This window comes from Anomaloglossus baeobatrachus, chromosome 1 (genome assembly GCF_048569485.1).
Source record: "Anomaloglossus baeobatrachus isolate aAnoBae1 chromosome 1, aAnoBae1.hap1, whole genome shotgun sequence".
Taxonomy (NCBI): domain Eukaryota; kingdom Metazoa; phylum Chordata; class Amphibia; order Anura; family Aromobatidae; genus Anomaloglossus; species Anomaloglossus baeobatrachus.
The window spans coordinates 18,703,738-18,726,189 of record NC_134353.1 but is presented as its reverse complement, the minus strand read 5'-3'; the positions used below and the strand labels follow the sequence as shown (position 1 = coordinate 18,726,189).

Genomic DNA, 22,452 nt, shown 5'->3' with positions numbered 1-22,452 from the left:
GTGATGAAGCAGAGTTGACATTACTGTCCCTGTGGATTACGTCAGACTAAGGAGTTTTTTTTATAATAAAGATTGAGTCTGTAAATGGTTTTTTTTTTTTATTCCTAATACATTTTTTTCTCTGTTTTTTTTTTTTTTTATTTTTTTTACTGTTTACTAGAAATTTATGGTGGTCATGTCTAATGTCTAATTTGGTGTGACAATGAATTTCGGGCTTAATACCATCTGAGAATACAAAGCTGGTATTAACCCCTTTATTACCCAGCATGCCACCGCCATCAGGGCCACTGGTCGAGCCGGGTAAAGCACTTGGAAATGGTGCTAAAAAAAACAATTCGCCATTTCCAGGGACAGTTGCGGGCAGCCAAGAATCCCACCAGCTCCCAGCTGCCTGGCTTTACCTGACTGGCAATCAAAATACAGGGAAGCCCATTTCTTTTTAGTTATTTAAAAAAAAAAAAAATAAAAAAAAATGCGGGGCTTTGCCATATTTTTGTATGCTAGCCAGGTACAGTAGGCAGGTATGGGCTGCCCCCATCCCCTAGCTGCCTATTTGTACCCGGCTGGGAACCAAAAATATTGGGAAGCCCTCGTTTTAATTATTTAATGAAATAATAATAAATAAAAAAAAAAAAAAATGACGTGGGCTTCACCCAATTTGTGTGTCCAGCCAGGTACAACTAGGCAGCTGGGGATTGGAATCCGCAGCGCAGGGTGGCCCAAACTTTTTGCTCCCCCCCCCCCCCCCGCTGTGAATTGCAGTCCGCAGCCGCCAAAGAAAATGGCGCTTTCATAGAAGCCAACTCCACCAGCGGCCCTGGTGGTGGGTGGCACGCTGGGTAATAAGGGGTTAATACCAGCTTTGTTTTATCAGCTAGTATTAAGCCTGAGATTCTTAATGTCAGGCCAAGTTTGACCTGGCCATTAAGAATCTCCAAAAAAAAAAAAAAAAAAGACAACACACAGAGAAAAAATACTTTATTAGAAATAACTACACAGACACACCATTTTTATTACACGGACTCCATCTTTATTACTCCCTCTCACCTCTCCACGATCCTGGACTTCTGTCACCGATCTAGCTCTGCTATATCAGAAAGAACGGGAAGAATGCTTCTTCTCCCCGTGCTGTCTAATCACTCAATGAGTGAGCAGAGGCTGCGGGTTGGTAAGTGGTGACGTCACCGTGTCACAGTAACCTAACGAGCGGGTTACTATAGCAATGGTGATCTCCAGGGCCGGATTAAGGTTGGTGGGGGCCCCTGGGCAGAAAATCTGGTGGGGGCCCCATAAACGTTACCATTTTTAGCCATAACAGTAGAGCACGAACTGTAGCATTTAGATATAAATCCAATGAACATGTATCTTATCCTGTTCTGCCACATTCAGATTTACAGTACTACAATACAGATACAGTCCAGGATCACTCACAGCCGTCACTTATACACAGTACAATACAGATACAGTCCAGGATCACTCACAGCCGTCACTTATACACACAGTACAATACAGATACAGTCCAGGATCACTCACAGCTATCACTTATACACACAGTACAATACAGATACAGTCCAGGATCACTCACAGCCGTCACATATACACACAGTACAATACAGATACAGTCCAGGATCACTCACAGCTGTCACTTATACACACAGTACAATACAGACACAGTCCAGGATCACTCACAGCCATCACTTATACACAGAAAGTAGAGTTACTCACATATTTTTTAATTGATCCCAATGTTAAGGCAGCCAGGGCCGGCTCCAGGTTTTTGTGGTCCCCGGTAGAGTCTCAGTGGGCCCCATCCACATGCAGACACGCACATACACATACATATTTGAAGACAAATTCACAAACATACATTTAAACAGACAAATATATGGACAGTCATATACACTGACATACATGCAGACACAGACGCATTACAGGTGTTAATATGGAGAAGTCACAAGCAGCATCACTCACCTCCCCCGCTTGTTTCCAGCTCCTCTAGGACATATGGCTGTGTTGCATGATGGCCATCAATAACCGACATGACTGCACACCATGCACACTGACACAGCACTGCTGTATATACATAACAGGAGGCGCTGGGGCCTACAATATATACATTACAGGAGGGGAAGGGGGCATAGACATTACTGGGGGGGGCATAGACGTTACTGGAGTGGCAAACAGCTCTGGTGGCGTACACATTACTGGGATGGGTGGCTTAGCGCTCTGGGGGACCCATAGTTCTGGGGGGGCCGCACAGACTTCTCTGATTCATATATACACACACACAGCTCTGCTTCACACCACACATCTTTCTTCAGCTCTGCTTCACACACACACACACAGCTCTGCTTCACACACACACACACACATCTTTCTTCAGCTCTGCTTCACACACACACAGCTCTGCTTCACACACACACACATCTTTCTTCAGCTCTGCTTCACACACACACACACAGCTCTGCTTCACACACACACACACACACACACACACACACACACACACACACACACACACACAGCTCTGCTTCACACCACACATCTTTCTTCAGCTCTGCTTCACACACACACACACACACACACACAGCTCTGCTTCACACCACACCTTTCTTCAGCTCTGCTTCACACACACACACAGCTCTGCTTCACAGGCGGCTCTGCTTCACACACACACACGGCTCTGCTTCACACACGGCTCTGCTTCACACACGGCTCTGCTTCACACACGGCTCTGCTTCACACACACACACAGCTCTGCTTCACACACACACACACACAGCTCTGCTTCACACCACACATCTTTCTTCAGCTCTGCTTCACACACACACACACAGCTCTGCATCACACCACACATCTTTCTTCAGCTCTGCTTCACACACACACACACAGCTCTGCTTCACACACGGCTCTGCTTCACACACACACACAGCTCTGCTTCACACACACACACACACACACACACACACACAGCTCTGCATCACACCACACATCTTTCTTCAGCTCTGCTTCACACACACACACAGCTCTGCATCACACCACACATCTTTCTTCAGCTCTGCCCCTACCTGCTCTGATGCCATCCCCCTGCTGCTCCGGTATAGGCCGCGGCCGCGCGCGTGGGTCTTCTCCTCCGCGGCCGCGCGCGTGGGTCTTCTCCTCCGCGGCCGCGCGCGTGGGTCTTCTCCTCCGCGGCCGCGCGCGTGGGTCTTCTCCTCCGCGGCCGCGCGCGTGGGTCTTCTCCTCCGCGGCGTCCTGCTGTGACGTCCGCGGCGTCCTGCTGTGACGTCCGCAGCATTGGACGCCGCAGCAGAGCAGGGAGCAGGCACACCTCTGACCCCGGAAGTACAGGCGATGGTACTTCCGAGGTCAATCAGCGTCCTGCGCCCGCAGTTTGTTTTTGCGTCTTAGAGACGCAAATACAAATAAATGTAGGTGCTCCCCCCCCTCCCCAAAACACAGCTGATTTAAACTGTCTTTACGGAGGGGGAGCGGGTGTGAAGAAAAGAAAAAAAATTGCTGACGGGTGGCAAGTATGGCCCTGGTGGTGGGGGCCCCCTTGGAAGCTCTTTTGGTGGGGGCCCCGGGGCTGAAGCCCCGCCTGCCCCACCTATAATCCGGCCCTGGTGATCTCTGATCACCTGATTCCCAGCGCCGCTATTCACTGGCTGTGGTATTAGTGTGTTAAAGCCAATCCCTGCATGTGAGCTCACTCTGTAAAGAGTGTCGACCTGCAGGGAGGGGTTGAAGAGCATGTGTCGAGCATCTCGCCGGTACTCAGCACTCACAGAGTACTGAGATGATCGGGCGAGCACCGAGGACCGGCGAGTATGCTCGTCCATCCCTATCCACTGACAGCACGGGACCTTGCATGACGTCATAGTTGTGTGAGCAGTCTGTAGCTAATGAGATAATACAACATTCACACGTGACTGGTCACATGGCTATGACATCACATATGGTTCTATCATCAGCGGTGGTTACCGGGAGGGCAGAAGCAGCGGGAGACAGAGTCTGCAGGACCAGTAAGTATAATGACAGTGTTTATTATTAACGATATTCTTTATTTTACAGCCCGCCCCATCACATAACTGTAAAGCCCAAGATCGTGTTCTCTCAGAACCCAAACATTACAAAACATTCGGGCGAGTCTCCCCGATCACAACCATCGGGGGGTTTCGCCCATCACTACTTGCCTCTAAAGAAGCAGTCCACCAAAATGTATTTTTACAAGAGATGAGCAGAGTAATCGAATTTGAGATTATTTTCCTGAAATTCACAGAACCAGGAGAATTTTGACTAATATGTTATTGGATTTGAAAGGATCCCCCTTTCCCCTTTCAAAAAGAACAAAAAAAATTCTTGGCACCATTGTACACAGTGCTGAAGATTGTATCAACTGAGAGGGTGTCAAAGTGTCTCATACTCGGCTGAGCTAGATATGGCGGCTCTGCTCTCACAGACTATACCCCTCGTACTCGCAGCAGTAACACCCTGGTATAAAGGATTGCACTTACAGTAGATAATGGTGATGGATCCAGCTCTCAAAACCATAGAAAGGAAGAGTGACAGGAAGAAATAACCAAAACCGGGGGATTCTCCTCCCAAGAAGACGTCTGAAAAATAACATGAGGTAATCAGAGGTCAAGATTATTGGATCCCTTGAAGGAAAAAAAAAAAAAAATATCTGAACTGATGGGTATAATACAGAATATGAATTTCCAGCTCTGGAAGAACCAAGAAGATTCGGGTCCAGATCATGTATAAGTGTATGTATATACTGTATATGTGTGTATGTCAGTATACAGTACTGGGAAGAAGCGAGACTCTGCCCCATAGATTCAATGATATCTGGAATGGCCAGTGCTTTAACGCTAATGGTATACAGTTAGGTCCAGAAATATTTGGACAGTGACACAAGTTTTGTTATTTTAGCTGTTTACAAAAACATGTTCAGAAATACAATTATATATATATAATATGGGCTGAAAGTGCACACTCCCAGCTGCAATATGAGAGTTTTCACATACAAATCGGAGAAAGGGTTTAGGAATCATAGCTCTGTAATGCATAGCCTCCTCTTTTTCAAGGGACCAAAAGTAATTGGACAAGGGACTCTAAGGGCTGCAATTAACTCTGAAGGCGTCTCCCTCGTTAACCTGTAATCAATGAAGTAGTTAAAAGGTCTGGGGTTGATTACAGGTGTGTGGTTTTGCATTTGGAAGCTGTTGCTGTGACCAGACAACATGCGGTCTAAGGAACTCTCAATTGAGGTGAAGCTGAAAAAAAAGAAAAAATCCATCAGAGAGATAGCAGACATGCCTGGAGTAGCAAAATCAACAGCCGGGTACATTCTGAGAAAAAAGGAATTGACTGGTGAGCTTGGGAACTCAAAAAGGCCTGGGCATCCACGGATGACAACAGTGGTGGATGATCGCCGCATACTTTCTTTGGTGAAGAAGAACCCGTTCACAACATCAACTGAAGTCCAGAACACTCTCAGTGAAGTAGGTGTATCTGTCTCTAAGTCAACAGTAAAGAGAAGACTCCATGAAAGTAAATACAAAGGGTTCACATCTAGATGCAAACCATTCATCAATTCCAAAAATAGACAGGCCAGAGTTAAATTTGCTGAAAAACACCTCATGAAGCCAGCTCAGTTCTGGAAAAGTATTCTATGGACAGATGAGACCAAGATCAACCTGTACCAGAATGATGGGAAGAAAAAAGTTTGGAGAAGAAAGGGAACGGCACATGATCCAAGGCACACCACATCCTCTGTAAAACATGGTGGAGGCAACGTGATGGCATGGGCATGCATGGCTTTCAATGGCACTGGGTCACTTGTGTTTATTGATGACATAACAGCAGACAAGAGTAGCCGGATGAATTCTGAAGTGTACCGGGATATACTTTCAGCCCAGATTCAGCCAAATGCCGCAAAGTTGATCGGACGGCGCTTCATAGTACAGATGGACAATGACCCCAAGCATACAGCCAAAGCTACCCAGGAGTTCATGAGTGCAAAAAAGTGGAACATTCTGCAATGGCCAAGTCAATCCCCAGATCTTAACCCAATTGAGCATGCATTTCACTTGCTCAAATCCAGACTTAAGACGGAAAGACCCACAAACAAGCAAGACCTGAAGGCTGCGGCTGTAAAAGGCCTGGCAAAGCATTAAGAAGGAGGAAACCCAGCGTTTGTTGATGTCCATGGGTTCCAGACTTAAGGCAGTGATTGCCTCCAAAGGATTCGCAACAAAATATTGAAAATAAAAATATTTTGTTTGGGTTTGGTTTATTTGTCCAATTACTTTTGACCTCCTAAAATGTGGAGTGTTTGTAAAGAAATGTGACAATTCCTACAATTTCTATCAGATATTTTTGTTCAAACCTTCAAATTAAACGTTACAATCTGCACTTGAATTCTGTTGTAGAGGTTTCATTTCAAATCCAATGTGGTGGCATGCAGAGCCCAACTCGCGAAAATTGTGTCACTGGCCAAAGATTTCTGGACCTAATTGTATGCTTCTTCAAATATTATTATTGTTTATTTATTTATTGGGGGGGGGCCCTATTAGAAATTCTGCTATGGGGCCCCATGATTTCTATGTACGCCCCTGGGTGTTACCAAGGGAAACTCCTTTTCCACAGCATATAGTGCCCAGTATAATAAAATCAAACACATAATCCTCAAATATCTACCGGTGGTTAATCAAGATTCTTCTCTCGTTCATATTATATCAGGGGGTTGTAGAATAGTTGCACGACGAGGAGTTTCCCTTGGTAACACCCGGCCTTTTTTGCAACAATGATTCAGAAAAAAAAAGAAAAAATAAAAAAACTGGTTGTCTGTGTCCGTAATTTACAGGTAGAAAGGGGGTGGGGGAAGCCGCTGCGATGTTTGCAAATTGGCAGAAAATAAAATGAATAAAAATAAAATGTCTTTTCAAACTCCAGATATTACAATGTATCATATAATGTCCTTTATGAACTGTGAATTCCATCATGTTGTCTATTGTATAAAATGTTCTAGCTGTAGGGTGAAATATATAGGACGCACTATAAAAAAAAAAAAAAAAAAAAAAAAAAAAAAAAAAAAAAACCACACACAACAAACCACTGCAGAGCATGTTTCAAATATTTCAAACGCAAATTCTTCATACTCGGGGGCTGCGAGACATTGTCTCAGTTCACAAAACTTCATTGGACTTTAAAAAAATAAAACAAAATTTTCACATAGGCTTTAAATCAAAAGGATAGATCTTTATTACTACATTTTTTTTGAAAAATACTCTTCAAACCGTGTAACAAAAAAAAAAAAAAATTTGGAGAAGATTAAACAAAGTTTTTTTTCTTTTCCATACGTATTTTGCTTTTTCTTTCTTTGTGTTTTATGCAAATTGTGTCATTTTGATTGGTTGCTTGTGGCTTTAAATACTCATCTGTAATGTATTGTGCCATCTTATGACTAATGACGCTGTGGGCGTTGGAAACACGTCCGGGTCATGTGGTGTGTGCGCTTCAGCACCATGTTTTAAAATGTTGTCTGTTTTGAATAAAGAAGAAGATACTTTTTTTTTTATTTAACCATACAGGATGTGCCAGATTTTTTTTTTATGGGTAGGGTGATAGACAGCAATGTGGTCAAGATGTAGGGGAGTGCAGAACTGTGGAGAGGATGGGTAGGGTGATAGAGATGAAGAAGAGATGTAAGGCGGTGCAGAATTGTGGAGAGGACGGGTAGGTGGTAGATGTACGGCATTGTAGAATTTTGGTCCATTAGCCAGACACAAACCCTTGTTGCCTCCCTCCAGGGGCTGATGTCCAAACCAGGTGGGGTGGAGCCAAGCGGTTGGCCCCACCCACTGAGGAGTTCACAGTCCTGGAGGCAGGAACAGTAGTTAGATAGAGTGAGGAGTTGAACGTGAGAGGAGTTACTGGAGGTGTCTGGGTTGGAGCCCAGGCACTGACAGCAAGGTTGGCAGACTGTGGTGGCCGTCTGCAGGAGAGGTGGACTGACGTGACACCGTAGGACCGGAGTCAGGCGGTGGCCCGCCGGTACCGAACCGTGGAACGAAGTGAAGCCAGCACACACAGGCAGGGCCATCGGACCCAGACTAGGCTTGGAGTCGCCGGAAATTAGTCAAAACCCGAGAGTGACAGGAACCCCAAGGGTCCCCTAACTACCAAAGTCACGGTAGAAGGCAACCGTCCGCACAGTGGGGATAACAGCTACCGCCAGAGGCTAAAAATCCAAGGGCCAGCGCCTGTGGGCAAACTGGCTCCTTTGGCGCCAACAAGCCAGGGAGCGGACCACCGCTGGGAACCCAGCGTGGTCGAACAGTACACAGGGTGCAGGGAAAGACAGCCGCCATCACCTGTCCGGGGAGAGGAACACTGCAGCCGGCTGCGGGACCAGTCCATCCAGCCGTTTGGTTTACCGGAGACTTTGCATGTCATTGCCTGAGTGAGTACACCTGCGCCATCTGGCACCGCGCCGCGCTGTCCCTGCAACCCTGCACCTGGCCCATCCTGCCTCCCCAGTCACCACACCGGGCCCCGGGACCACCAACCCCTACCCACAGAGGGGGAAAATAACACCTCGGCTGCTCCCTACCAACACTCCCGGGATCCCCTGTCACCAGCAGCGGTGGTGCCCACCTTCACCACACACCGTGGGTGGAGTCACGGACTCCATTCCCTAAACCAACTTCCCCCTTTTCACTCACGGGCGAGGAGCGCCGCTCGAGTCCCCGGATCCGGCCCATCGCTCGAGCCACCGAGCAGCAGCATCAGTGCCGGACCCGAGCGTGAGGGAGCGCAGCGCCCCGCCGCCCGCGACAAACTTGGCGTCACAAACAGGATCTTACCGTTCTACCGGCTGTTAGAAGTGCCTTGTAGTCCCGCCGAAAAATTTCAGAATCCGCCATCTTGGGCGCGAGGATTATCCCGCTCGAGCGTCTTCCCGAGCAGTGGAGGCGCGAAACCTGGGGCCCCGCCCCCGAAGGAGGAAGTGCTAAGAAAGTACCAAGGGGGGGCGGATGGAGGAATGGCGGCGTCCTCGGGCTGGCATGCAGGGGCACCCGCCGCTGGAGTGGCGGGGCCCGGAAGAAGCCGGGGAGGAGTAGCCTTTGAAGACTGCGGTCCAGGAGAGCTCCCCGTCGGGACCGCTGCTTGGCTGTAGCGGGAGTTGGGCCGGTTCAGCCTGAAAGCGAGGGCGCAGAGCCTGCAGCAGCTGATGGATTGGATGGCGGAGGTGCTCAGGATGGTTGCGGTGGTGTGGGCCGCGAGCAGGGGGCCACCGCAACCGTGCCGCGACCAGGCTACACAAACTCCGGAGCCAGCCATGAGTGAGTGGGAGTCGGAACCCGGTGCCGCCGCAGCGGGGGCGGCCCGAGGCGGTGCAGTCGATGGCAGAGGAGGTCTCGAGGCCGCTGCCCCCGCCGCCGATCCCGATGGCGGTTCATGGCTATGGGATGTGTAGCAAGTGGGAGGAGAACCCGATGTACTGGTCGGTACCTGGCCAGGGCGACCCCCTGCGGTGGTAGCCATCCCAAGCGCCTGGAGTTAAATAGAAAAGTTGTTCCCCGTTGGGACCCTTAGCACCGTTATGTGAGTAAATCAGTACTGTTACCGTTGTGAGACTGAATCAGCCGAGTACCTCACCTAATAACCGTAAGAAAGGAACAGTCCCCGTTGGGACTGGAGTTGTCCCCGTTATTTAACCCCCACCGTTTCATAAGGAACTCCTTATGGACAAGGCCGTGAACTTGCAGGCCGCCCACGAACTTGTGGGATTGTAAATATGTTGATGGGCAAGGTTTTCCGTTGCCGCCTCCGGAGAGGCTGATTTGGAGGATGGGCCTGGAGGAAAGTGTTGGCCCAGGCCCGCCACTACCGGAACCGGTGGCGATCCTCCGGGGGTCAGGGGTCCCCCTTGGACGTGGGGGCCCCTGAAGTGACAGTCGGGTGCAAGTTACCGTACCCGTTCGGGCAGCCTAAACCTGGACTGGGGTCAAGGGGTGCTGCCCACTTAGGGGCAGCATCAGGGCTAGGTTGCTTGGGTGGGAGAGCGGAAGACATCCGTCCGTCCGTTATTAAAAATGTTTTTTTATGTGAAACGTTCAAGTGACCTAAAAAGTATGCATATATTTAAAATGTTTACAGTTTACATGTTTTTACTTTTTTGCAGTTCAAAAATAAAACCGGTGATGGACGGGCAGCCCGCGGACGGTCTGCATTTTACCAAAGGGGAATGTGGCGCCCTGGACAAGCCAGGTTGTCACAGGTAAGACACCAACACACCCCAAGACAGGTCCATTAGCCAGACACAAACCCTTGTTGCCTCCCTCCAGGAACTGATGTCTACACCAGGTGGGGTGGAGCCAAGCAGTTGGCCCCACCCACTGAGGAGTTCACAGTCCTGGAGGCAGGAACAGTAGTTAGACAGAGTGAGGAGTTGAACGTGAGAGGAGCTACTGGAGGTGTCTGGGTTGGAGCCCAGGCACACACAGCAAAATTGGCAGACGGTGGTGGCCGTCTGCAGGAGAGGTGGACCGATGTGACACCGTAGGACCGGGGTCGGGCGGTGGTCCGCCGGTACCGAACCGTGGAATGAAGTGAAGCCAGCACACACAGGCAGGGCCATCGGACCCCGACTAGGCTTTGAGTCACCGGAAATTAGTCAAAACCCGAGTGACAGGAACCCCAAGGGTCCCCTAACTACCAAAGTCCCGGTAGAAGGCAACCGTCCGCACAGTGAGGATAACTGCTACCGTCAGAGTCTAAAAATCCGAGGGCCAGCGCCTGCGGGCAAACGGGCTCCTTTGGCGCCAACAAGCCAGGGAGCGGACCACCGCTGGGAACCCAGCGTGGTCGAACAGTACACAGGGTGCAGGGAAAGACAGCCGCCATCACCTGTCCGGGGAGAGGAACACTGCAGCCGGCTGCGGGACCAGTCCATCCAGCAGTTTGGTTTACCGGAGACTTTGCATGTCATTTTCTGAGTGAGTACACCTGCGCCATCAGGCACCGCGCCACGCTGTCCCTGCAACCTTGCACCTGGCCCATCCTGCCTCCCCCGTCACCACACCGGGCTCCGGGACCACCAACCCCTACCCACGGAGGGGGAAATTAACACCTCGGCTGCTCCCTACCAACGCTCCCGGGATCCCTGTCACCAGGTGGTGCCCACCTTCACCACACACCGTGGGTGGCGTCACAGACTCCATTACCTAAACCAACTTCCCCCTTTTCACTCACGGGCGAGGAGCGCCGCTCGAGTCCCCGGATCCGGCCCATCGCTCGAGCCACCGAGCAGCAGCATCAGCGCCGGGCCAGAGCGTGAGGGAGTGCAGCGCCCCGCCGCCCGCGACACAACTGTGGAAAGGATGGCTAGGGTGATAGAGATGAAGAGATGTAGGTGGTTGCAGAACTGTGGAGAGGACGGGTAGGTGGTGGATGTAGGGCATTGTAGAATTTTGGGGACAACGAGTAGGGTGATGGACAGATGAGGATGAGACGTAGGGCGGAGCAGCACTGTGGAGAGGGTAGGAAGGTGATATACAAAGATGAGTGAGGAGATGTAGGTGATGCAGACCTGTAGAGGGCTTTTGTAGGTGAGAGTAATAAGTTGATATTGTACTCTGTAGTAGATTGGCAACCAGTGCCATGACTGGCACACGATGGAGGCATCAGTGTAACGGTTGGAGAGAAGAGGACAGAGGGCCTGATATGGATGGAGAATGTGAGCTGTACATGTGGAGGAGAGACGGCCTGATATGGATGAAGAAGGTGAGCTGACCTTGGGGAGGGGAGGAGAGAGGCAAAGATACAGATGGAGTGTAGGGGTGTACCGCCCTGGGGGCTCGGCTGCTCTGCTGGCAGAGCCGCTCGGGTCCGGGCTCGGGTTGTCGGTGGCTCGAGCGCCTCCGGACCGGGGGCCACGTCGCTCTGTTAGCTGGACTGGCAGTGTCGGGTAGGGGGTGCGCAGCCGGGAAGGCCGCGAGGTGGCTGGGTGAGTCGTGACGCCACCCACGGGTCGTGGTGAGGTGATGCACCACAGCTGCGGAAGATTGTGGGGCTCCCGGGGGACGGTGTTGTGGCGCAGCCTTGGTGTTAGCCCCTCCGTGGGCAGGGGCGGTGTGTCCCGGGGCCCGGTGGTGAGGGGACGGGCGTTGCTGAGGGGGTCGCGGTGCAAGGCGCCGCGCTGCGGTGCTGTGCCCGGGTGGCACTGATGTACTCACAGTTATTCACACTCAGAGTAACTGGTAAACCAAAGTTCGGTGAAGATCGGGTCCCGCAGACAGCTGCCGGTGTCCCCTGTGGGGTTGGTGGTGGCTACTTTTCCCTTGCACCTGTGCTGTGTGTTCGGCTCCCCTGCCTGGGCAGTGGTAGCCCGCTCCTCGCGTTTTGGCTGCTGAAGGAGACCTCTGTTGCCCGCAGGCGCTGGCCCTTAGGGCGTTTGGCCCTTGGCGGTGGCTCTCACTCGGGACGGTGGGCTGTTGCCTTCTGACGGGACCTGGGTGTGGATGAACCCTTGAGGTCCAGCCAGCAATCAGTCAATTTGCTTATACTCGGTGGGTTCTGAGCTAGGACGGGGTCTGAGTACCCAGTACTCGGTGCTCCAGTAAAACGTTTGACTCTCCGGTTCAGGGTCAGCGGGCTCCAACCCAAAGCCGGTCCCTACGGTTCCGCCTGTTGTCTACCGGGACGACTGCAGATGGCCACTACCGTCTGCCTGCCTGACGTGTGTGCTCAGCTGTGACACCTCCTGCCACTTTCACTGTCTGTACTACACTGCTTACTGAACTTCCTGCCTCAGGACAGTAGTCTCCTCGGTGGGCGTGCCTTTCCGCCTGACTCCGCCCACCTGGTGTGCTCTACCTGCCCTGAGGGAGGCATCAGGTCTCCCTTTCGGGTGACGGTTGTGTCCTACAGGGGTGTGGGGGTGTGTATGAGGTGTGATGTTGTGTTACCTGTGACCCCTGGGGGCCAGGGCATCACAGGGGGAAGTAGATATGATGGATTGAAGCAACTAGCACATAAATACAAACACAGGATGAAAACATTTTGCAGCACAGATGAACTAGCAATAAGTTTGTTGTGTTGCCCCGCTGTCTGTGGACACTCACCACTTTTAAAGTACAAAATTCCAACAACGAGAGCAAACAGCAGCTGAATCAGCGACGTGAAGCCACAGCTCAAATAGCAAGTGATCCTCCGACATCTGGGGCTCAGGTCATCATCTAAACAGGAGAAAATACGTTTATACAGGGCCGGGCATTTCTAGGAACGTCTTTATAAGGTGGAAGTATAACAATGTAAATCCTTACCATCATAAAATGCACTACAAGTGCAACAAGCACACATGCTCCTGAAGACACTGATGGGAGAAAGGGTTAGAAGACAATCCGGTAGGTATCCTGCAAAATACAGAGGCGAAATTTCAATCTGAATATTTTAATTTTCTTAATTTGCCAATATTACCTAAAGACAACCTGTCCTGTCTGACAAAGATATGTATCTGCAGATATAGGGTTAATATGCTGGTTAAGAGTGTAAGGGGGGCTTTACACGCTGCGACATCGCTACCGATATATCGTCGGGGTCACGTCGTTAGTGACGCACATCCGGCGCCGGTAGCGACATCGCAGCGTGTGACACCAAGGAGCAACGATCAACGATCGCAAAACCGTTCCAAAACGGTGATCGGTGACACGTCGCTACTTTCCTTAATATCGCTGCTGCCACCGGTACAATGTTGTTAGTCATTCCTGCAACAGCACACATCGCTATGTGACACCGCAGGAACGACAAATATCTCCTTACCTGCGTCCACCGGCAATGCGGAAGAGAGGAGGTGAGCGGGATGTTACGTCCCACTGATCTCCGCCCCTCCGCTCCTATTTATTGGCCGGCCGCTTAGTGACACCGAACACTCCTCCCCCTTAAGGGAGGGATTGTTCAGCGGTCACAACAACGTCGCTGACCAGGTATGTGCATGTGATGCTGCCATAGCGATAATGTTCGCTACGGCAGCGATCAAATGTGGCACGAGCGACAGGGGCGGGTGCTATCGCGCTCGACATCGCTAGCAATGTCGCAGCGTGTAAAGTACCCCTTAGAAAGGTGCCTGGGCACAGTATTTAAAATCCAGCTATCAGGAGAAAATTTACTTTATTCCTATTTTCTACCAGTAGCTGCACTTTCACAGAGGAGGCACCTGCCATCCATGTCCCCACACATCTGGATGCTGCAGCCATAAGCTGGTACTCCTGTGTGACTTCCGATACTGTTACATCAAGGAGTGAGTAGCTACAGAGAACTAAGGATTATAGCTGGGACTTGTGGCTCCACAACCAAAGAGTTTGAGGATTTTGCTTTTATTATATTTCTAAAATGTACCATCAATACCTGAAGGTTCATCAAAATCTGCAGCAACTTGGCTCCAACAAAGAAATGTAGTTGCATGGGTAGAGACACTTATGCCTCATTAATTAGGAAAGTGTCTGCTGTCACTTAAAGGGAAAGTGACATTCTTATCTGAGACAGCAGTATTAGTATAAAGGGGAGATTTGTTCTTATTTGCTGTAAGGGTCCAGGGCCGGGCCGGGGGCAGAGCCCAAGGCCGGGGGCAGAGCCCAAGGCCGGGGGCAGAGCCCAAGGCCGGGGGCAGAGCCCAAGGCCGGGGGCCGGGGGCAGAGCCCAAGGCCGGGGGCCGGGGGCAGAGCCCAAGGCCGGGGGCCGGGGGCAGAGCCCAAGGCCGGGGGCCGGGGGCAGAGCCCAAGGCCGGGGGCCGGGGGCAGAGCCCAAGGCCGGGGGCCGGGGGCAGAGCCCAAGGCCGGGGGCCGGGGGCAGAGCCCAAGGCCGGGGGCCGAGCCCAAGGCCGGGGGCAGAGCCCAAGGCCGGGGGCAGAGCCCAAGGCCGGGGGCAGAGCCCAAGGCCGGGGGCAGAGCCCAAGGCCGGGGGCAGAGCCCAAGGCCGGGGGCAGAGCCCAAGGCCGGGGGCAGAGCCCAAGGCCGGGGGCAGAGCCCAAGGCCGGGGGCAGAGCCCAAGGCCGGGGGCCGGGGGCAGAGCCCAAGGCCGGGGGCCGGGGGCAGAGCCCAAGGCCGGGGGCCGGGGGCAGAGCCCAAGGCCGGGGGCCGGGGGCAGAGCCCAAGGCCGGGGGCAGAGCCCAAGGCCGGGGGCCGGGGGCAGAGCCCAAGGCCGGGGGCCGGGGGCAGAGCCCAAGGCCGGGGGCCGGGGGCAGAGCCCAAGGCCGGGGGCAGAGCCCAAGGCCGGGGGCCGGGGGCAGAGCCCAAGGCCGGGGGCCGGGGGCAGAGCCCAAGGCCTGCAAGGTCTAGGGCCGTACCTTGTGCAGGATCGTAGTACACACTGATACACTATAACAAACCATGAGCTGCCCAGCAAATATCGTTTTGCACTGAATGTCCATGATATAAATCACTGCCAGCTAGTATGTGGACATGGCTTACCACAGTCACAGATCTGAGACTTTACATATACAAAGACCTAAACCTCGATCACTCACCAACAGATTTTAGGCCGTCACTGATGAGGAGGATCGGAATCACTATCAGTATCCAACTGTAAGAGTTTCCTGCAGAAAGAAGGAAGATTTCTCATTGCATTGGCAGAGACGGTGAGAAAACCCTCAGGGCATCACCCATGTAAGCAATTTACACTGTACCATGTGCACCAGTTCCTCCCCATCCTCTGCTTGCTGTCAGGGAGCGGGAAGATTCTTGATTCAGCTAGGGGCAAATTAGGGGATTTTTTTCTCATCTGAGATTAGATCAATTATGCTAATGACCGTGATCAGAGTGGGATCGGAGTGAGATAATAGTGTGATCCAGTTTTCTAGGATGTGGAGAAGATAGAGGATAATATGACCCATTCACTTGCATGGCCGATTAGATACAACTGAAATAGCCTGCAGTTTTCTCCTTATATTGTCAGTTCAAGGAAAAAAAACAAAATTAAAAAAAAAAAAAACAAAAACAGACATGTGCACTGACATCCCCTGCCTACATCAGCTCCTCAGCACTGACATCCCCTGCCTACATCAGCTCCTCAGCACTGACATCCCCTGCCTACATCAGCTCCTCAGCACTGACATCCCCTACCTACATCAGCTCCTCAGCACTGACATCCCCTGCCTACATTAGCTCCTCAGCACTGACATCCCCTGCCTTCATCAGCTCCTCAGCACTGACATCCCCTGCCTACATCAGCTCCTCAGCACTGACATCCCCTGCCTACATCAGCTCCTCAGCACTGACATCCCCTGCCTACATTAGCTCCTCAGCACTGACATCCCCTACCTACATTAGCTCCTCAGCACTGACATCCCCTGCCTACATTAGCTCCTCAGCACTGACATCCCCTGCCTACATTAGCTCCTCAGCACTGACATCCCCTGCCTACATTAGCTCCTCAGCACTGACATCCCCTGCCTACATTAGCTCCTCAGCACTGACATCCCCTGCCTACATCAGCTCCTCAGCACTGGCTCCACCTACATCAGCTCCTCTGCACTATTATTGTCTACATCAAGATGAATAAGCCATTTACAGGCTCTTGCTAAAAGTGACCAATTCTCAAGACTAACCATTAATCATGGATCCAAGATGCTCTCTGTCAAAAACAACTATATATATATATATATATATATATATATATATATATATATATTATATATATATATATATATATATATATATATATATATATATGAGGTTTAGGTGATTTTATAGATCACTTCTGTAAAATGTTGGTACATTACTACATAATTCGCATGGAATAAACGCTCCAGGATGGATACACGGTGACTGATATCAGTGATATATAACACCCGCCATATGTTCTTACCGCTGCGCATGGTGAAGATGCTGCAGGTCTGGGGATATGGCTGTGATGATGTAATTGATCAGACCGGCGACTTTTCCGCTCCGCTCGTACAGGCTAGGGCAGAATCCTAGTGATAAAGACATACTGTGAGAGGAAACCCTCCGGTATATGGATATATAGTGTGTGATGATTCCCATAGGTTATTATGCTTTTGTTTATTTACTGCCTTCATGTTCCGCAGAGCTTTACAAACGTTATCATGGGTGATGACATTTACCGTGGCCAGGGCTGCCCATGACTGTACACAGCAAGTGTCCTTTACGGTCTGATCACTTCTGACCCAATGGATGGGAGGCGAATTCACCACTGGAATGTCACCTCCTCTGCGGCTCCTGCATCAGTCTCCATTCCCAGCTGCAGAGATGACGTCCTGACTCACAGACATGTGACTGCTGCAGCCAATCGCTGGCTGAGGCCGTTACTGCTGTAACCGCTGACTGGCTGTTCATTTCCTATGTGTCAAGAGCTGTCAGGAAACAGTCCAGCAGATTCTAAACCTCTCCATACTAGAGACGAGTAAATCGATTCAATGTGATCTACTAAATTTGAACGATTTGTGATTTTTCACATTGCAGACTATTGCCTCAGTCAGAGAAGGATCACATGACCTGCGCAACCGGGTAGGCTTCCCATAATGCTTTTCAGTTATCAGATCACATGGTACAGAACAACCAATCAAGTATGACTATTTTAGCCTGTATAAAAGCTGAGGCTGGGAATACAGCAGCCATTCTGTGGTGAATCTGGTACAGGAGATGCTGTCAGAGCTCTCAGCTTAGCAATAGGACAAGTAGAGGAGGCTATATAAAAAAAAAAAAAAAAAACCCTGGCAGATGGTGTGACAGGTGTACATTTGAGAAAAAGAAAACCACAGACTTAAGGCTACTTTACATGCTGTGACCTCGCTAGCGATCTCATTAGCGATGTGAAATTCTAGATTGCAAGTGCGATCTTTCGAGGTCGCACATAGGTTATTTTACGCATGTGCAATCTCGAAAGATCGCACTTGCTATCTAGAATTTCACATTGCTAATGAGATCGCTAGCGATGTCACAGCATGTAAAGTACCCTTTAGTTGAGCTGGTGTGCGCTTGATGAGTTGGGCATAGTATTGCTGCCTAAATCAAATGGATCCCATTCCAGTCAATAGTTCAGTCTGCATCTATTATGTAACTGATTGTATGTAACTGATTAATCCTAATGACATTGCAAAATGATAGTGTGAACAGAGCCTTAGGTTTTCATGGCTTCTGCCCACCTGTCTTCTAATTCTTGGTATCCTTTTTACAAACCTTGTAATGTCAGCAGCAGTAAAGTGAAAACAAGGTTCACCGCAGAGTCCTGCGACAAACAGAAGGAGACGAAGCCGAGGACGGCATCATCAGAGACCTGCGTCTTGTTACAGGAGGTGTGATCTGAAATAAAGCAAAGGCTGAGATGAGAGGAAGGTGGGACGGACAATTCTCACAGTGACCCTCCTCCGTAGTGTCCCCGATATACAATACAATGTGACAGCGGCCCCCCACATACCGGGTCCCAGTACAGCTGCACATATGACATACCCACCCCAATGGTTGGATATTACACTGACCAGATTGAGAAAGAGCATATGGCACGTCATCAATAATGGTACCGACACCTGACAAGACTAATGTTGAGGTGGCTAGTGGGGACCACTGTAGTCATCACAGGGGCTTCCAGGCTACAGCGCAGCCGGACGTTAACCCCTTGCACCCCGGTCACCACTCCAGTGCAAATAAACCTCCGCAACAGTCCATTTATTCTCTGAGACAGTAAGTCAGACAGAGAAGGGTTCTTTTCAAACAATTGAGCTTTACTATCAAACTTCATCACGTCAGCATGTCGCATCTTGCGGGCACCGCTTCTGACCCCATCGTGGTTCCTTTTAGTTTTCAATACATAATCCACTTTACCGGCTGATCGCTTCCCTGGCACCTGGGTCTCTGAAAGCACCGCTAGGCCTCTCATCTCTTCCTTAGACAATACAACACATGGCAGGCTCATCTTCTGCTCACATTCTCGGTTTCCACCCTATACTTAGGGGCACGCTAGCCGTCAGTCTCTTCAAGAGAATCGCTGGGAATGCTTTCCAGGGAACAGATGAAACTCAAACGATCCAGACCCGCTTCCAGGAGACGTGGTTCTGTCAGTCCTCCCCACATAGGACTCCACGTAACCAATGTCTGAGCTGACCCTGAGGGTCTTGTCAAATCAATTTGTCTAGGCTTCTCTGTTTCTCCTGCTAGAGGACTCTCCAGTACTCTTCCCTTTTATAACCTACAGCCATCCCTGCTCCATTAATAATATTAACGACCACTTATGGATCAGCCTTCCACTAGGCCACATCACCTGGTTCCAGCTTCTTTTATCCAATATGGCTCAATTAATAAGATCCACGATCACTACAGATCAGCGTCCATTAGGCCACCAAGGTCACCATGGCCTCAACACTCCCTCACAACTAGCGGAAGCCCCAAACCAAGTTTGAGAAAAATAATTCCAAGTCAACATCCCAACAGTCTTTGATGCATGGTGCAGACAACAAGACATGGTCCTTTACAGGAGGACAGATTGACAGGGCAGTGGGTCCGGTACCTGCTCCTTGAGGTACAAAAGCAGAGCCCTACCGAGGCCTAAAGCAACTACTAATGTGCATGTGTCTGCCCAAACTATAAAACACAGACTCCACAAGTGAAATGAGAGCCCAAGGTCACAGACTGCTTAGTATTGGGCAGAGAAATAGAGACCATCAGAATTGTCAGTTCTGTGTTTGGCATCACATTCTCCTCACAGGTGAGAGCACGTTCACACTGAGCACATGTGGCAGGTGAGAGAGTCTGGAGACACCATAGTTATCCAGCATTACCGGTTTGGCATTGAGTCAGTAATGTTCTGGCAAAGGCATAACTTTGGAAGGGTAGACAACATGATAGCCAACGGTACCCTGATCTCTGTTAGATACTGGGATGAAAACGCTCAGATATTCAGATCTTATACTTGTGCAGTGGGCAGGAATGGTCAATGGACAATGTCAATGTGGACAGCATTGGTGTGTAGCCATCTCCTGGATGATGAAAGCAATGTTACCATTAATTGAACCTCATGTTTCCCAGACCTGAATGTAATTGAGAACCCTTACTCTAAGCATAACACCTATCCTTACCCTAACACTAGCTATGATTGGAAAATGTTTATAGCGGTAATAATGGACTCACCGATGATGATGACCTTGTACTTTATGTCGTGCGTTATTGACTTGTGGTTTATGGCATAGTACAAATTCACGGTGAATATGGTCCCATCCTCTGCTCGCAGCCTCTTCAGGGTGATTGTGCAGGTCTCTGGGTCGTATGTCAGACGACCATGATAACCTCTTAGTCCTTGTAGTTCATCATCATACGCCCCGATCCGTTGTGTATTGGAAAGGAGGTCAAAGCGGTAGGAGCCCTGATATGCACAGGCCTCATTCACAGGAACAAGAAGGTCGGAGCCCAGCTGTCCTTCCACGGTATGCGGTATGGGGTCTTTAGCTGTAACAAGACCTGAAGAGGCGAGGGAAACTGTAGAAACAAGAAGAAGAGGATGAGATCAATCATAAAAGGATTATATAATAATATAAATGTGACAATCTGGCAAGAAGATTTTAATTAAAGGTGAGAATCAGAACTGACAAGTCACTGTGGAGGTCAGGGTTGCAAGGATGGAGGGGAGAATCTTTGGATAACACGGTTGTGGAGGGAGCCATGTCCAGGACACTTATGGGGGGGGGGGGGGGTAAGCTATGGAGGACACTGTTCTAGAGGAAGCTATGTGGAGGACACTGCTGTGGTGGTGGGGGGGGAATCTGTGGAGGATACTGTCATGGAGGGAGCCATGTTGAGGACAATGTTGTGGGCGATCTGTGGAAGATATTGTTGTAAGAGGCATTTGAAGAAGAATATTGGTGTGGTGGGAACCTGTGGAGGACATGGTTGTTGGGGGTAGTCTGGGGAGCACAGTTTGTGGGGGGGGGGGGGGGAAGAATCGGGAATCTGAGGATCATACTGTTGTGGGTGGTGATCTATGGATTGCACTGTTGTGGGGGGGGGGGGGGGGAATCTATGGTCTATTTGCAGCAGTCAGCATGTCTGAATGTTGTGCCTGGTTTTGCTGTCAGTAGTGTTGTAGTTTCTCACCATGGTGCAGTTATTACTGGGATTGCAAAAGTTATATCATCTGTCCCAGTTCATTCTGGTGATCGAGTTACAGAGAAAGCAGGAAGTGTCATGTAAAACTCTTGAAGGGTCCTTACCCCCCCCCTCCCCACAATCATCCACAGATCGCCATGACGATTATCTGATCAGCCTGAAAGTTTAGGAATTTACGACTCGGGGATGGTATAGCTACAGCCAAAAGATGTACAGAAAAGACAATCCTTTGTTCTGTTGGAGGGATAACTCCTAATACAGTTTTATTTTACGGGGCCCGTTAATGCTAGAAAAATGAAAAACATACTGTCAGAATCCCTGTGGAGCACTGAACCCAGTGCACCATTTAGCTTGACTGGGAGATCGCTGGTATGACGACAAATTAGCACTGGCCAGTAAAATCATGCTAGATGCGTTGTGTTTGGTATCTACAGTGCAGGCCAAAAGTATTGGCACCCCTGCAATTCTGTCGGATAATACGCTGTTTTTTCCTGAAAATGATTGCAATCACATTTTTTGGTATTATCTTCCTTTATTTTGCTTGCAATGAAAAAGCATAAAAAAAAAAAAAAAAAAAAAAAAATCAAATCATTGATTATTTCACAGAAAACTCCAAAAATGGCCCGGACAAAAGTATTGGCACCCTCAGCCTAATACTTGGTTGCACAACCTTTAGTCAAAATAACTGAACAACCGCTTCCGGTAACAATCAATGAGTTTCTTACAATGCTCTGCTGGAATTTTAGACCATTCTTCTTTGGCAAACTGCTCCAGGTCCCTGAGATTTGAAGGGCGCCTTCTCCAAACTGCCATTTTAAGATCTCTCCACAGGTCTTCTATGGGGTTCAGGTCTGGACTCATTGCTGGCCACTTTAGTAGTCTCCAGTGCTTTCTCTCAAACCATTTTCTAGTGCTTTTTGAAGTGTGTTTTGGGTCATTGTCCTGCTGGAAGACCCATGACCTCTGAGTTTTCTCAGCCGCAAAAAAAAAAACAAAAAAAAAACAAAAAAAAAAAAAAACACCAAACAAACACGTGGGGGTCCCCTCAAAATTGGATCACCGGCCAAGGTAAAGCGGACAGCTGGGGTCTGATATTCTCAGATTAGGGAGGTCCATGGTTATTGGACTCTCCCCAGCCTAAAAATAGCAGGTCGCAGCTGCCCCAGAAGTGGCGCATCCATTAGATGTGCCAGTCCTGGTGCTTCGCCCCAGCTCATCCCGTTGCTCTGGTGCGGTGGCAAACGGGGTAATATATGGGGTTAATACCAGATGTGTAATGTCCCCTGGCATCAAGCCCTGGGGTTGGTGAGGTCAGGCGTCTATCAGATAC

The 22,452-nt window shown here is 49.9% G+C and overlaps 1 protein-coding gene across 2 annotated transcripts in view; it reads right to left on the bottom strand.

Annotated features, from left to right (window-relative positions):
* Positions 1 to 22,452, bottom strand: part of LOC142272118 (uncharacterized) — a 31,495-nt gene that overhangs the window by 3,986 nt on the left and 5,057 nt on the right. Inside the window, exons 1-6 of one of the 2 annotated variants that reach the window (XM_075332500.1) lie at positions 17,132 to 17,235; positions 16,876 to 16,981; positions 15,536 to 15,604; positions 13,338 to 13,427; positions 13,137 to 13,250; positions 4,518 to 4,616 (exon numbers count right to left, since the gene is read on the bottom strand). In XM_075332500.1, coding sequence (XP_075188615.1) covers positions 4,518 to 4,616; positions 13,137 to 13,250; positions 13,338 to 13,427; positions 15,536 to 15,604; positions 16,876 to 16,885 — 382 coding nt within the window. In that variant the 5' untranslated portion in view covers positions 16,886 to 16,981; positions 17,132 to 17,235. Of the gene's footprint in view, positions 1 to 4,517; positions 4,617 to 13,136; positions 13,251 to 13,337; positions 13,428 to 15,535; positions 15,605 to 16,875; positions 16,982 to 17,131; positions 17,236 to 18,206; positions 18,330 to 20,150; positions 20,496 to 22,452 lie in introns of those variants that run through there. The other variant, XM_075332499.1, reaches the window with a different exon arrangement.